General features: G+C 36.9%; 2 protein-coding genes across 3 annotated transcripts in view; one reads left to right on the top strand and one right to left on the bottom strand.

The window, feature by feature from the left end:
- LOC106876707 (prolyl-tRNA synthetase associated domain-containing protein 1) lies at positions 1-6,853 on the bottom strand. Its single transcript, XM_014925371.3, has 2 exons — positions 6,667-6,853; positions 1-525 (listed from the first exon to the last, which is right to left on the bottom strand). The coding sequence occupies exons 1-2, from the start codon at positions 6,751-6,753 to the stop codon at positions 100-102; spliced, it is 513 nt and encodes a 170-aa protein (XP_014780857.1). The 5' UTR covers positions 6,754-6,853; the 3' UTR covers positions 1-99.
- The window catches only part of LOC106876704 (DNA helicase MCM8), a 62,331-nt gene continuing 50,065 nt past the window's right edge, over positions 4,556-16,821 (top strand). Inside the window, exons 1-7 of one of the 2 annotated variants that reach the window (XM_014925367.3) lie at positions 4,556-4,805; positions 9,836-10,015; positions 10,984-11,094; positions 11,635-11,717; positions 12,305-12,365; positions 13,861-13,949; positions 15,905-16,034. In XM_014925367.3, the coding sequence (XP_014780853.1) occupies positions 9,853-10,015; positions 10,984-11,094; positions 11,635-11,717; positions 12,305-12,365; positions 13,861-13,949; positions 15,905-16,034 (637 nt within the window). In that variant the 5' untranslated portion in view covers positions 4,556-4,805; positions 9,836-9,852. Of the gene's footprint in view, positions 4,806-6,807; positions 6,959-9,835; positions 10,016-10,983; positions 11,095-11,634; positions 11,718-12,304; positions 12,366-13,860; positions 13,950-15,904; positions 16,035-16,821 lie in introns of those variants that run through there. The other variant, XM_014925366.3, reaches the window with a different exon arrangement.

Genomic DNA, 16,821 nt, shown 5'->3' with positions numbered 1-16,821 from the left:
TATTTTGTACACATAAAAATTTATTTATAAAGATTACAAATGTTTATTTTATAAAACGTATTTGTAAAAAAAACACAAATTCTGTCTTAAGACTTCATTTTATTTTGGAATATTAATTACAATAGGTTTATGCCCTGTATTTGCTAGAAACACTTCTAAGTCTTTTGATGAAATACCAGTGCTTGCAGAGTTCACCATTGGATGAAAATAGATGGTACTGTATGTACCATCAAGTAGGTTGGAATCTAAAATGACTTTAACATCATGTTTAGTATCGTTCACAAGACCAAAGATTGTAACGGAACCTTGAGTCAGACCAAGAGTGTCAAACAAGATGGACTCGTCAGCAAAGCGAAAGCCACCAGGTGCGTTTACTAATTTGGCCAAGTCATTCAGCTTGATGTCAGCATCATGGGTAGCACAAAATAACCACAGCTTTTTCTTCTTGTCTCGCAGGAAAAGATTTTTGGCAAAAACGCCTTCTAGATGACTCACATGAGGAAGTGCTTCTTCTACCGTATATACCTAGATAAGTAAAGTACAAAAAAAAAATGATAAATAAAAATCTTTAATAACATGTTTGAAGATATATTTTAGTGACAGAGAGTCAACTAAGATGTTGTACAACACCTTGATCACTAAGCCATTCATCTTCACAAAATTAACCATAATTTCAGAAATAAAATAGCAATTTTTGTAATACACAAAATTTAAACCAAAAAAAGTCGTCTCTGACATAGATTTGGAGAAATAAACTCCATAGACATCATGCCTTAAAACAACTATTTCTCTGTGTAAGAGCTGACTGGCCTAATACTGCCTGGTTTTGTACCACAATCTGGTCTTCAAATGCCTTCAGTTGTGTTCACTTTTTTTATGAATAATCAGATCAGACCTTTGATTACCTCTGCTCCTATGTTGTCCCTGCAGGTGTTGGACCTCAAGTGTTCAGGTTGTGCACTACTTGTATCAATCTTTCCAATCCAATCTGGTAGAGCGTCTACTGACTAACTTAGTGGAGAAAAATCTACTTAAATTGCATTAAAGTTCAACTGATGTACTCCTAGAAACCATAGCCTTCTAAATTACTTCAGAACATTTCCATTCCCAGGGCACAGGTCAGTCCAAGACTACAGTAGAAGACACTTGCCAACAGCATCACACAAAAAAGTAGAACTCAAGACCACACAGTATGTATGCATACATGCAGACATACCTACATACATGTATAGTCAAGAAAAAAAGAGTACATGACACCACAGTAGAGATTAATAATATTCACCTGTCAGTACACAAACAAAACTCAGAGCAACATGTGATTAACTCAACCAAAATAAAACACACACACACACACACAAATATATATATATATATATATATATATATATATATATCGTCGTCGTCGTTTAACGTCCGCTTTCCATGCTAGCATGGGTTGGACGATTTGACTGAGGACTGGTGAAACCAGATGGCTACACCAGGCTCCAATCTGATTTGGCAGAGTTTCTACAGCTGGATGCCCTTCCTAACGCCAACCACTCAGAGAGTGTAGTGGGTGCTTTTACGTGTCACCCGCACGAAGGCCAGTCAGGCGGTACTGGCAACGGCCACGCTCAAAATGGTGCATTTCATGTGCCACCCGCACAAAAAAAAAAAACATGAGCCAGTCCAGAGGAACCAGCAACGATCTCGCACGAAAATCCTACAACGGCCCCGCACAAGAGCCAGTCCAGGGGCACTGGCAACGGTCTCGCTCGAAAAATTTCTTGTGTCACCCGCACAAGAGCCAGTCCAGGGGCACTGGCAACGATCTCACTCGAAAGATTTCATGTGTCGCCTGCACATGAGCCAGTCCAGGGGAACCAGCAACGATCTCGCTCGAAAATCCTACAACGGCCCCGCACAAGAGCCAGTCCAGTGGCACTGGCAACGGTCTCGCTCGAAAATTTTCTTGTGTCACCCGCACAAGAGCCAGTCCAGGGGCACTGGCAACGGTCTCGCTCGAAAAATTTCTTGTGTCACCATATATATATATATATATACAGTCTGATGATAGCTTAACTGACTGAAACTTTAAAGTCACTGTCAATACTATTCTTGTTAGAGAATAATAAATTTGTACTCTACCAAATGTACTGAGTAATCTTTCAATTTAATGTAAAATTGTTTTTATTATAATGTAAAAACAAGCATTAATATATACCTGTGTGTGTGTGTATTGCTATAGAAAAATTAAGTCTTGATACTTTAATACAATTTTATGTCCGACATTTTGGCATGAACAAGCTTGTTTACGATACTAGAAATATTTATTTCATATTAAGTTATTATTCAGCGTTCATTAGAGCAAAACTGCTTTGTCACATTATGCTTCTTTGTTTATTCAATTTTTTTTTGTTTTAAAAATAACTCTCCATTACCACAAAAGCCAAAAATATTTGTGAGGTGATTACTATATTCAGAAAACAAGTTTGCAGATGATTAATATTAGTCAGTGTGGAGACGCAATGGCCCAGTGGTTAGGGCAGCAGACTCGCGGTCATAGGATCGCGGTTTCGATCCCCAGACCAGGTGTTGTGAGTGTTTATTGAGCGAAAACACCTAAAGCTCCACGAGGCTTCGGAAGGGGATGGTGGCGAACCCTGCTGTACTCTTTCACTACAACTTTCTCTCACTCTTACTTCCTGTTTCTATTGTGCCTGTAATTCAAAGGGCCAGCCTTTTCACACTGTCATACTGAATCTCCCCGAGAACTACGTTAAGGGTACACGTGTCTGTGGAGTGCTCAGCCACTTGCATGTTAATTTCACGAGCAGGCTGTTCCGTTGATCAAATCAACTGGAACCCTCGACGTTGTAATCGACGGAGTGCCAACAACAACAATATTAGTCAGAAACATTGAAACTCTTATAAAAATTTTGTTTCCAGAAACAAGATTGATTTTTCTAAAGCTTGCCAAACTCCAGAATATCTTTTCTCAGACTTTCTTCCAAGTCTTTAGAATATGCAGCGACAATATTAGAGGACCTTTTTTATATTGATGACTGATTCAAGCATCAACATTGTCATCATTACAATCATCATCATCACTGCTTTGACATCTACTTTTCCATGCTTCTATGGGTCAGACAGAATTTGTTGCGGTGGACTTTCTATGGCCTGGCGTCTTGCCTGTTTCCAACTTCCACCTATCTCCAAGCAGGGTAATATTTCCCCATGACCAGACATGTTTTCACAGAAGATTGCAAAGGAAGGGCATTGACACCTATTTACAACTATCAACTGGTATCAAGAAAAAGGGACCCAGACACATATGCAGGCACAGACACACACCTATTTATACATACATACAACAGGCTCCTTCAGTTCCCATCTACCAAATCCACTCACAAAGCTTTGGTCAGCCTGGGGTTATAGTAGAAGACACTTGCTCAAGGTGTCATACAGTGAGACAGAACCTAAAACCATGTAGCTGGGAAACAGACTTCTTACCACACAGCCATGCCTGCTACAACAACATCAGAGAACTTCCTTATACTGATGCCTGATGTGAGCATCTTTAATAAACAGACAAATCAAAATACATCATTCAGTTTCTGACAACTGAGATGCATTCTCATGAAGACATCAGATTTCCATAGTATCCAAAAATATTTCAATTATAAATTCTTCAGAAAGGATTTAAGCTTTAGCTCTTTCGATACCAACCCAGCTGAAACCGCCTCTGGCTCTGTAGTACAAATGTCTTATTTCCATAAGTTTTGAATTAAAATCTACAAACTTTAGTCACAATTTGGGTTCCTAACACAAACTTAATGATAACTAAGTTATTTTACTAAATTCTTTTTTATATTTAAAATTAATTGAAAGAAACACAGAGCATCCCAACATTAGATGTTTCTGTCTCAATAAATTCTTCCCACCCATGCAAGAATGAAAAAGTGGATGTTGAAATGAAATGCTAATAATGAATGACTTGAGCAAAAGAAGCCTTAGTAATATTAGTGTGGTTCTTAGTTGTAGACATAGCCCTCAAGAAACCTGCCAGACACAAACGCATGGAAAGCTTAACAGATTTTGAATGAAAAATAAAAAATGATTTGTGATTAAATCTAAGTAGGTACAAATTTGCTCCTTTTATCTATGGATAGAGTGCAATTTTTTTATATTGTAGTCAACTTTGAAAGTGGTTTATGCAGAAGTGTATATATTTTTTCAATTTATAATTTTGGTTACTTTTTATTTAACTTGTAAAAAGACGTAATTCCATATTGAGAACCCATACCAATCAGCAAGCAACCCTAGATTTGGGGAGAAAACAAAAATGCCCTCTTGCAAAATGAAATAGTTTTGAGTAATGAACTCAATGAATCTGTATTACCATTCACACCGTGGAGGCGCAATGGCCCAGTAGTTAGGGCAGCGGACTCGCGGTTTCGATTCTCAGATCGGGCGTTGTGAGTGTTTATTGAGCGAAAACACCTAAAGCTCCACGGGGCTCCGGCGGGGGATGGTGGCGAACCCTGCTGTACTCTTTCACCACAACTTTCTCTCACTCTTACTTCCTGTTTCTGTTGTGCCTGTATTTCAAAGGGTCAGCCTTGTCACACTGTGTCACACTGTGTCACGCTGAATATCCCCGAGAACTACGTTAAGGGTACACGTGTCTGTGGAGTGCTAAGTCACTTGCACATTAATTTCACGAGCAGGCTGTTCCGTTGATCGGATCGACTGGAACCCTCGACGTCGTAAGCAACAGTGCCAACAACCATTCACACCTGTTACAGCTAAGACATGTATCCATGGTAATATGTTCAGTTTTCAAAAATAGCTTCATTTGAGCCCTCCAGCATATTTTGTTCATAAAATTCATTGTTTTGTTTGTTTATACCTGTTTAAAACTCAGGCTGCTATTTTGAATTTTCAGCTTAGGTTCACTACTGTTGTACTCAGATTTTTGGTACAGTGAGAGTAGCAAACAAGGAAATGGCTGAGAAAAATTAACTGCTACGATGCCTGTAATATAATTCAAACATATAACAACAGGTTTATTAAAGAATGTAATACAGTAGCTTGTTTTTTTTTTTAAATCAGTGTGCCTAATTTGCCTAATTTAATCATATAATTAATTTATTTGCTTAATTACATATTAATCTGATCAATGTTCTAGCTCAGCTCTAACAACCAGCATACCAAGCATGACCAATATATATAACGTACAGATTTTTGAGATGTTTTCATTTACACATTAATTAGCTAGGTAAAATTAATTGGTTTTCGACTATATCTCATTTGCAGATAAAACTTTTGCTGAATAAGAGCATTTTCAACAATCTAAATACTTCAAATTTATTTATAAACTGAAAACCTGTGAATGCTGGTGTATTACTTATTTTGTCAAATCAAGTACCATTTAAAATAAAGGCTTAAAAATCTCAAAAAACAAAAGAGAAAAACAATTTCTTTCGACAGGTTTTGCTATATTTTCAAAAAAGAAAAAAATTTTAATCATGGTAACTGGAGAAAACTCTGTGCAGTTCCAAATGAAATCTGTTACCAACATCTTTAAAATGTGGCTTGTTTTGTACATATCCCATGTATTTGAATTTCAGGTGTGCTATACCTACAAGCAGTGCTATTTTCTGCATATTGAGTAGGTGTGTCAGCCCCGGAATTTTTGTTATGTATTTGTTTATTTCTTTTTCAATCCTTCTCAAGGTACTTTTTTATTATAGTGTTATATGTGTGTGTGTGTGTGTGTGTACGTGTGTATTCCAAATCTTAGAATATATTTTTCCCTTTTTTCACCTGTCATTCCTCAAGTAGAAGTTCCAGTATTCCTATCAGACCCAGACAAATTTTAAACAATTTAAACTGTGCCGTTTATTTGGCCCAGACATTTTTTTAAATTTTAACATAACAAATAACTAATAAAATAATTTAAGGTGATAAACATACAAAGAGTTGTAGGATCATGAAGTAGGTTTACAAGTCGAGGTTCGTTGTCCATAGAAAGCCCCACGATCAAATCACACGTGGACGATAATATATTATAATAGCTTCATGGTAATAATTTTAATGACAAAAGTGAAATAGTAATTTTATAAGGAGTTAGCAGTCGTAAAATATTCTTCGGGAGAGATTAAGAAAACTAGAGAGCTAGTCTACGCATAGCTCGTACTGCTAGAAACAGGAGCCAAAACCACCTTAAAATTACATCCTACCGTCTTAGAAAAGAAAGGATACATAGTGGATTATGTAGTCCTAAATGCACTGTATATGAAATAAAAATAGAACACCACTGGAACTCTTTTGACCTAAACAGCAATAACAACAGTAACCCCGGAATAACGAAATGCAATAATGGACCCTCGGGAGATTTGATATCAGAATAGCTGAGACTCCGAACCATATAAAGGAAAGTGATGCTAATTAGTTTATAACAGAATAAAGACTGGTATCTGTTTTAAAATTTTGATGAGTGTTGGATCGGACAACATTAGTAACATAAATTACTGAAACATGTCATTTACAAATTGCTTACATAGTCACTAAGCGCCTGTTTGACGCTGACGTTAGAATACAAAACATGTGCATATATTTATATATATATATTCTTAAATTTGTGATAATAAAAGGCATCAAATTAAAAGATATATCTTTTACCGGAGGATGATCGACGTTATTATATTCGATATTGAGATCTTGTAGTAACTGCAGGAGGTCTTCCTTGTTTGTGCACGGGTTAACCATAATTGACAACTCGCACTTCAGCCGCTGACCCAACACGTATTAAGAAATATATCCTCAGAGTGATCTCCCTTGCTTGCTGGCGGGATAATATGAAAGACATCGGCGTCGATCACTTTAGAATTCGATTACAAATGGATTTTTAGTTCACCTTTTCTGCTGCTTGAAAGTTTTCACTGAAGTTTAACACCTGAACACTTTCAATTCGGTTTGTATTTTGTCTTAATGCTCATATCTTATCCTTGCTACGGTGTCAAAACAACAAGCCTTCGTATGTGCATACGATCCGCGTGAAGTAGATTTGTTATTTAATATATATATATTGCTTACTAACCACATGGTTCCGGGTTCAGTCCCACTGCGTGGCACCTTGGGCAAGTGTCTTCTACTATAGCCTCTGGCCGACCAAAGCCTTGTGTATGGATTTGGAAGACGGAAACTGAAATAAGCCCGTCGTATATATGTATATATATATATATGTGTGTGTGTGTGTATGTGTTTGTGTTTGTCCCCCCAACGTCGCTTGACAACCGATGCTGGTGTGTTTGCGTCCCCGTAACTTAGCGGTTCGGCAAAAGAGACCGATAGAATAAGTACTAGGCTTACAAAGAATAAGTCCTGGGGTCGATTTGCTCGACTAAAAGGCAGTGCTCCAGCATGGCCACAGTCAAATGACTGAAACAAGTAAAAGAGTAACAAAGAAAATTTGAAAACAAATTTGGTGATAATTTGAAATAATTTGGTTGGAAGAAATTTCACAAGCTCCAAAACTTGTGCTTCCTTCCACTCTAAAAATTTATGTGGCATATTTTAAATGCAAAGTGTTATTGAATAATACATGTAGGATTGACAAATTGCCTTGCGGTATCTGTTCCAGCTGTTTTAATATCCGAGTTCAAATCACATTGAGATCAGCTTTGTTTTTCATCATCTGAAAGTCGATAATGATAAAGCATCGATCAAGTACTTGAGTCAATGTGATCGACTATTCCATCGCCAAAATGTCTAAATATCTGGCCTTATATCTGTGATAGTGGAGGCGCACTGGCTCAGTGCTTAGGGTCAGCCTTATCACACTGTGTCACGCTGAATATCCCCGAGAACTACGTTAAGGGTACACGTGTCTGTGGAGTGCTCGGCCACTTGCACATTAATTTCACGAGCAGGCTGTTCCGTTGATCGGATCAACTGGAACCCTCGACGTCGTAAGCAACAACAACATGTCTGTGATAGAAATCAATATATAAATCGCATGTCTTTATACACACACACACACACACACACACTTACATAAAGAGAGAGATCGATAGGTGGTTTTATTGTAATATGCATGTTTTGTTCGTATAATTAAAAAGTTTTGACTTGTTGATTTATCTTCATTTTCTCAAAAGTTTCAGTGTTTATGAAGTGAATTCTAAAAGAATTTCTTGTTGACACTGTATAAAATTTATAATTACATTACTTTAATTAGTATTAGCTGGAATTATTTCTGTAATTCTAAATATAAACACTGCAAAGTTCGAGAAAATAAATGATTTCACAAAAGTGAAACTTTTAGCCTTTGAGTTACTTTTGTAATTTTTTTTAATGATTATATATAATGATTTTAATGATTTTTTAATGATTATATTATATATATAATGATTATATGTGTGTGTGTGTGTGTAAATGTCGAGCGATAGAAATGAAATGAGTTGTCATTTCTCGTCGTATTTGTTACTTTCGACAACAAAGACGCGTCGGTCCGGTAGAGCAAATATATAAAGCATTCTAACCGGATATTAGAGGGATGTGAGTTCGAACCTCATGGCTGGCTGCCGGCAAATTTTTCTGCTTTTAAAAAGATTTTATCCTTTATATATATATATATTATATATAGGGAAAAAGAAAGAATACAAAAACTGAATTCATTTCCTTGAAAAAACGCAGTTGTGTTATTTTTTACTTGAATATATAAATTTAAAATCTTTTCTGTTTGGCTGCACCTGTGAACTTTTCAAAGTTTAGTGAAAATCTTAAATTTAACTTTTTTAGGCTCATTTCTTTTTAGTCGATACTAAACTGGAACTGCAGTTCCATGTATTTTGTCATTGGGATTATATTTGTTTGTCCATCAGAGCTACTTCCTCAATTTCGTACAAAATAACACTGAATTTTCAAAACATAGCAGACTGTGATAGAAAATAGTCTATATATACTCTTTTACTTTTTTCAGTCATTTGACTGCGGCCATGCTGGAGCACCGCCTTTAGTCGAGCAAATCGACCCCGGGACTTATTCTTTGTAAACCTAGTACTTATTCTATCGGTCTCTTTTGCCGAACCGCTATGTGACGTGGACGTAAACACACCAGTATCGGTTGTCATGCAATGCTAGGGGGACAAATACAGACACACAAACAAACATACATACATATATATACATATATATGACGGGCATCTTTTTTCAGTTTCCATCTACCAAATCCACTCACAAGGATTTTGTCTTATTTAAAGAAATTGTTCTTTTAATGATAACACTGTGTAACTTTTTATTTTTTGGGGGGGGGGTTTTGGTTGGTAAGTGTTATTTCCTATTTGCCTCTATTTAGAAACCAAAGGCAATGACTACTACTCTCTTTAAACTTTGCTTTTGTGACTTGGACATCAATGTTTCGAAATTGACTTATTTTCCATTACATTTCAGACAGACTGAGCTGCTGAAGCAGAAATATCATTACACTGACCTGCTGAAGCAGAAATATCATTACACTGACCTGCTGAAGCAGAAATATCATTACAGCAAATACTCTGCTCAATACCACAAATATGCTTGTCAGTTGCTTGACTTTAACCACTTGAGCATGTCTTTTAGTGGCTGACAATATGTACATCTCTGATCATGAGCAGGAGTAGTGGGAGAAGCATCATAGCCATATGTTGAGAGGGATTCTTTGGGATTTGAGTAAATGTAACAAAGGCAAAGTTTGAAGGAAATAGCCATTTTTCATACTTTCTAGGGGTTAGCAAATAGGAAATAACAGCAGCTATTCAAGGGCAGAAATCATGTTATACAGTGTGGTAAATTATATTCTCATTTCTTTCAGGTATCAGACCTTATCTGATGGCTGATGCAAACAGTTACACCTCTCCAACTAATCTGCGCAGAGGAGGAAACCGAGGTTCCTGGAGGGGACGAGGCTCTTGGAGTGGCAGATGGAGAGGTGGTAGAGGCGGCGGCACTTATTTTAATCACTATGGTAACAAAGGAAACTATGGAAATAGAAGTATGTTTCTTCCTACATATTCTACCAATTACTTTGTATCTTTCATATTAACACATTTCTATAGAAGGATTTTTGTGTGTGTGTGTGTATTCTTAAAACTGATGATGCTTTTAAACCTTTTGATAATATGTGGCACCTTGGACAAGTGTCATCTGCTACATCCTTGCATTGCTCAGTGTTTTATGAGTGGAATTTTGGAGGTAGAAATGGTATGGATGCCTTTCATCAATCATCATTTCACTTCAACTTTCCATGCTATCATGAGTTGAAAAGTTTGTCAAGGAATGGTGAGCAGAGGACTGTGCCAAACTGGCTTGCCAGCCCCTGTCAAACTGTCCAACCCATGCCAACTAAATATATATATATATATATATATATATATATATATATATAATTAGAGGTGAAAATAGCCTCATATATATATTTAATTAGAGATCCCCAGTAAGGTCTGGAGGAAGAGGCAGTGCCCATTGCCTTTGACTATGCCCTCCTATACCAGTGATATATAGACCTCTAATGTTCCTCTTGAATGTTTGTAAGTGAACAATTGTGGGAAAGTCATGAGCAGGGAGGGAATTTCAGAGGGGCCAACATTCTGAGAACGAAGCACTGGGTATAATGGTTAGTGTAGAGCCTAATGGGTTGGGGACATGAAGTTGATAAGAGGAGGAGAAGCAAGTGGGACAGGAATGCATAAGTGGAGATAGTATGAATCCAGCCAGCTCAGAAGAGCAGAGGCCATTATAGTATCAGTAGAAAAGGTAGAGAGTGGAAACAGTATGTTAGTGGGCCAGAGGCTGGAGCACATCTGTGAGTGACTTTATATGGTTAACATACAAGAATATGGAGCCCACAGTTGTGTGTTCAAACCCCTATCCCAACCACTATGTTCAACCACTATGTTAAACCACTAAGCAAAACCTATTATTCCACCTTTTTTTTATTTGTGTATTTTTATTGTATTCCAGATTTTTCTAACAACTCTTCACAAAGTCATCGCTCACAACCAATACTAGTTCAGAACAAATTAGCATTTGCATCACCCTATAAAGGATGGATTTTGTATTTTCCAGAAGAAGGTATATTTTAGATTAATTTATCTATCAATTAAAAAACCGAAACTTGTTTGTTGCTTTCATTTGCTGGTTTAAAAACCAGATCCACTCAAAATTTCAATTAATTGATTTCATTCGAGTTGTCTTTCATGCCTGTTCTTTTTTATAGATTTCAAACATACATAGAGGGAGTTTTTATCTATTAATTGTATGGGTAATCTTAGTTAATTGAGGTTTTTCAGCGTGACACAGTGTGACAAGGCTGACCCTTTGAATTACAAGCACAACAGAAACAGGAAGTAAGAGTGAGAGAAAGTTGTGGTGAAAGAGTACAGCAGGGTTTGCTACCATCTCCTGCCAGAGCCTCGTGGAGCTTGAGGTGTTTTCGCTCAATAAACACTCACAACGTCCAGTCTGGGAATTGAAACCGCAATCCTATCACCACAAGTCCGCTGCCCTAACTACTGGGCCATTGCGCCTCCACAATAATAATTCTAACAATGATATAAATATGGTAAAAAAAGACAGGCAAAATTTTTCTCAATAATTTTAATTCTATTTCAGCTTACACAGCAGAATCACCTACTGTGGAAAAATTAAAAGTTTTTGAGGAATATTTTTCAAAATATGAACAACTTTATAACTTGGTGAGCTTTATACTTTATTATTTATAAATTATAGTGTACACACACTTAATGCACATGCACACACATACACACACACTCATTGGCTGAGTATTCCACAGACATGTGTACCCTTAAAATAACAGCTGAGCCCTTTAAATTACAGATACATTCCATTTGACAGATTTCCAAACAGTTTCTTTCTACCCAATTTCACTCAAAATATTTGGGTCCACCAGAGCCTATAGTAAAAGACACTAATCTCAATGTCATGCAGTGGAGTTGAACTCAGGACCTTGTGATTGCCAAGCAAACCTCATGGCCAGTACCGTAATTGCTGCTGGTGCCACATAAAAAGTACATTCAGTACACTCTGTAAAGTGGTTAGTATTAGGAAGGGAATCCAGCTGTAGAAACCATCCCAAAGCAAACTGTAAGCCTTGATGTAGTTTTTCTGGTTTGCCACTTCATCTGTGGAAGGCAAATATTAAATCATAATGTATTTATCTGATAAAACTTTTGTCTCTCTAAACAAGTTTTATTAAATTTAAAATTAATTACTTTCTTCTGCAAGAAATTTCAATTTTGTTTCCTTTGTCTTATTTCTGCAGTATGATATTGAAACCCAGAGACATTTCTATGTCAGCTTTGCCGAAATGGCTTCAGATAACAGTAAGTAAGAAATAGGATGTTATGCATGAAGCAATTTTTTAAATATTATTGTTGTTGTTGTTGCTGCCGCTGCTATTATCATTATTATTATTATTATTATTATTATTATTATTGAGTGAGAGAGAGCAGTGCATGCCATCAAAGTGACACTGGGGTAAAATATATGAAGCCCATTACACCCATCATGACGACCCATCTGATAAGGGTACACCAAGCACGTACGTCACAACCATATGTGCATGACATAGTGACCTCATATCAAGATAAACAGCGCATGACCTTGCAGGTGGGGCCCAGTTAGAATTTTCTTCAGGTCGAGTAGCCCATTCCCAAAAGATCCCTGAATAAGGGTTGTTTAAGGATGATGAACAAAACATCCATGTTTTCAAAGGTGAATTATCCAAAATCCAAAGAATTCCTCTCAACACATGGCTATGATGCTCCCCCACTACTCCTGCTCATGATCAGAGATGCACATATCATCAGCCACCAAGGGACATGCTCAACTGGTCAAGGTCAAACAACTGACAAGCAAATCTGTGGTATTGAGCAGAATATTTGCTGTCGCCCATCTTTTATACCCAAACAAAACAATGTACACTTCCAATCATCATCATCATTATTATTATTATTATTATTATTATTATTATTATTATTATCATTGCCTTTGCACAACTTCTAACGCTGGAGACGTACTACCGTGTCAGCTGTTCACTACCACTGAACTAAGGTAACACCTCTTATTTTTCGAGCACCTTCCGGAGTATTCGAGCGGTTCCAAGCAGTGCTGTTTTTCTGCAAGTGCTCCACCATTATCGCTGCCCCTATTTGTCCCACGTACTTCTCGAGATTTTTGCTCACTGTCCCCAGGGCTCCGACAATTATTGGTACTACTGTTACCTTTTTCATCGACCACAACTGCTTAACTTCCCAAGCTAATCTGTCATATCTCTCAACTTTTCTTTCTTCTTTACCGCATACCTTGTTGTCAGCTGGGCATTCTATATTTATGATCCAGCATAGTTTGTTTTCTTTCTTAATTAAGACTGTCTTCTTCTTCTTCTTCTTCTTCTTCTTCTTCTTCTTCTTCTTCTTCTTCTTCTTCCTTCTCTCTTCTTCTTCTTCTTCTTCCTTCTTCTTCTTCTTCTTCTCTTCTTCTCTTCTTCTTCTTCTTTCTCTTCTTCTTCTTCTTCTTCTTCTTCTTCTTCTTCTTCTTCTTCTTCTTCTTCTTCATCTTCTTCTTCTTCTTCTTCTTCTTCTTCTTCTTCTTCTTCTTCTTCTTCTTCTTCTTCTTCTTCTTCTTCTTCTTCTTCTTCTTCTTCTTCTTCTTCTTCTTCTTCTTCTTCTTCTTCTTCTTCTTCTTCTTCTTCTTCTTCTTCTTCTTCTTCTTCTTCTTCTTCTTCTTCTTCTTCTTCTTCTTCTTCTTCTTCTTCTTGAAAGAAAAGATAAAAATAGTTTTAAATGTTCAAACTCTCTTTTTGTCATTTCTTTGCAGTAATCACAACAAGATTTCCTGATTTTCCAAAAGAACTACGAGATTCTCCTGAAAAGATTATCAAATGTTTGGGTTTAGCAATGCATCAGGTATGGCTTAATCCTTATCTCACCTTTCATGTCATAATTATTTCTGTAAACACTGTCAGGCATAGTTTTCATGTTCTTTCTAAAACTAATCAAAAGCAACGTTATTAAACCAAAACACTATAGAGATGTCATATTTACACACACACATACACACACACACACTGTTTTGGCTTGGCTCTTATGGGTCAATGCCCACCCTAACACCAGTCACTCTACAGAGTGAACTTGGTGCATCGTATGACACTAGCACTAGAGGGGTTGTTATATCCACAACAAGACAAGACCAAAAGGTCCTCTTGACCCTGCATTTTCTTCATTTGTCCTGCAGCTGCTTTATGCAGTTTGTTGGATTCATGACACCAGCTCACAAGACAAAGTGAGTTCTCACTGCTTGATACATGCACACACATACACATACACACACAGACACGTTCACACACACGCACATTCTCACATACGCATACATATGCACATACTGTAAAAAAAAAAATGACTTTGGAAATATGCTGTGCGTGAGAAGACCCGGCAAGCCAAGTGAGACCTAAATCCAAGGCCTCTGCCAGGGGTGTAGCCAGCCCACTTATGCGTACCTTTCCTTCATTGGACACTAAACTCCGCTTGTGAAGACTTTTTGAGGCAAGTGAAATCAAAATCGAACTAAACTCGACGACTGGCACCCATACCAACGTCGTCTCCTTCATTGGACACGAAACTCAGCTTGCGAAGACTTATTGGGGCAAGCAAAAGCGAAAATCGGGATGGCACCTGTGCCCAGAGTTGCCTTTCTGGCACTTGTGCCCATGACATGTGTAAGGATTTTCAAGCGAGATCGTTGCCAGTGCCCCTGGACTGGCTCTTGTGCGGGTGGCACATAAAATACACCATTTTGAGTGTGGCCGTTGCCAGTACCGCCTGACTGGCCTTCGTGCGGGTGACACGTAAAAGCACCCACTACACTCTCTGAGTGGTTGGCGTTAGGAAGGGCATCCAGCTGTAGAAACTCTGCCAAATCAGATTGGAGCCTGGTGTTGCCATCCGGTTTCACCAGTCCTCAGTCAAATTGTCCAACCCATGCTAGCATGGAAAGCGGACGTTAAACGATGATGATGATGATGATGAACACTCAGTTATTTGATTAATTGAATTCCTTATCATAAATAAGCAAGTAACTTGTTGAGTACCCCACACATGTGTGCCCTTTGACATAATTCTCAGATTGAATCAGTATGACATTATATGATAAGGTTAGACCTTTGAATTACAGATATAGAAAAGGGAAGAAACAAAGAAGAATTGTCTGATACTTTATGCCCTTCCTAATGCCAATGACTTTACAAAGTGTACTAGGTACCAGTGCCACGTAAAAAGCATCCGGTACATTCTGTAAAATGGTTGCATTAGGAAGGGCAACCAGCTATAGAAATCATACCAAAACAGACAGTGGAACCTGATGCAGCTCCCAGCTTTACAAGTTTCTATCCTTCTGTCCAACACATGGAAAATGGATGTTAAATGATGATGATGATGATGATGATGACGATGACAATGATTATTATTATTATTATTCAGTAATCTTATTTTTATCGCATGCTTTCACTGCACTACCAAGCACAGCTCTGTGTGCCTTGGGTGTGTGCTGTGGTTTGCTGTGATGCTCTTATGGTGACTGTATTGAAAGTGTTTTATGTTGGATGTGTGTGTGGTGCCTAGTAGTGCTACTTTCTGTATGTTATATATACTTGTAAGTCCTGGTGTTTTTGTTATGTATTTGTCTGAATGTTTTTTATCAAATCTTACCAAAACCAGAAATTACTTCTTGTTTCCATCTCACAGATAATTGGTTTTATAATGCCAGTCAATGGCATTTTAGTGAAAGTATTTTATTATGAAATCTTCAGTAAAATACCATCTTCGTTTTTCCATAGCTATTTATTTATCCATCTATGTAATTCTAGTTGATTCTAACCAAACGGAAGGAGGAGCACGATTCTTCTGAAACTGATAGCTATCTGCCAATGATTTATGCTAGAATTAAAGAATGTGATAACATTGTACAATTGAAAAATATCAAGGCTAACTACTATGGTATGTCTTTTATAAATTTATATGTATTTTCACATTATTTTCTATATCATTGGATATAATCTGTTTTCCTTATTAACTTACACACATGCACACTCACACATACACACACACTTATAGCATGCAAATTAGTGGCTCCAGTTTTCTGGCGCTACTAGATTTGATGTGTATATTAAAGGGCTGGCTACTTATTTCTCTGGGATTGGTCAAGTGATATAAAGACCTCTGATGAAACTCCCATGAAGCGCTGGAAATCAATTGAGACTGTTCATCATTAGTTTCAATGTATGGAGATGTGGATAAATTTGGTACCTATGTTTATATATATATATATGTGTGTGTGTGTGTATGTATATATATATATATATATATATATATATAGGGAGAGACAGACAGACAGATACATGTATATGTATATATATATACATATTTGTTTTGCAAGATTTTTGATGTGAAATCGTGTGTTGAAACAGATGGCCGAAATAAGATTAAGATTAATGTAATATAAAGCTGAAGCAAATTAACACCAAATATACAGTGCGTGTGTTTTTATTGGCTAAACTGGCAATATGACCATCCCCAAGTACAACAACATATATATATATATATATATATATATATATATATATTATTCAAAAGAATTCCAACTCTGTCTGTTTTGTATGTTTTATTTATATTCTTATAAAATTAATGTAGGATATAGAATATGGAATATATAGTATATATAGTAAAATGAAATGAAGTATTGAATGTCTTGTTGAATAAATGAAATATTGAATATTAAATATTA

This window comes from Octopus bimaculoides, chromosome 11 (assembly GCF_046866305.1).
Source record: "Octopus bimaculoides isolate indiv1 chromosome 11, ASM4686630v1, whole genome shotgun sequence".
Classification (NCBI taxonomy): Eukaryota; Metazoa; Mollusca; class Cephalopoda; order Octopoda; family Octopodidae; genus Octopus; species Octopus bimaculoides.
Note: the sequence above shows the minus strand (reverse complement) of the source record. Positions and strands in the feature narration are given on the sequence as shown.

Coding starts and splice junctions, on each gene's coding strand:
- LOC106876707 (XM_014925371.3), bottom strand. CDS start 6,753: ATGGTTAACCCGTGCACAAACAAGGAAGACCTCCTGCAGTTACTACAA. Junction 526..6,666: donor ATAACGTCGATCATCCTCCG/GTAAAAGATATA, acceptor TTACTTATCTAG/GTATATACGGTAGAAGAAGC.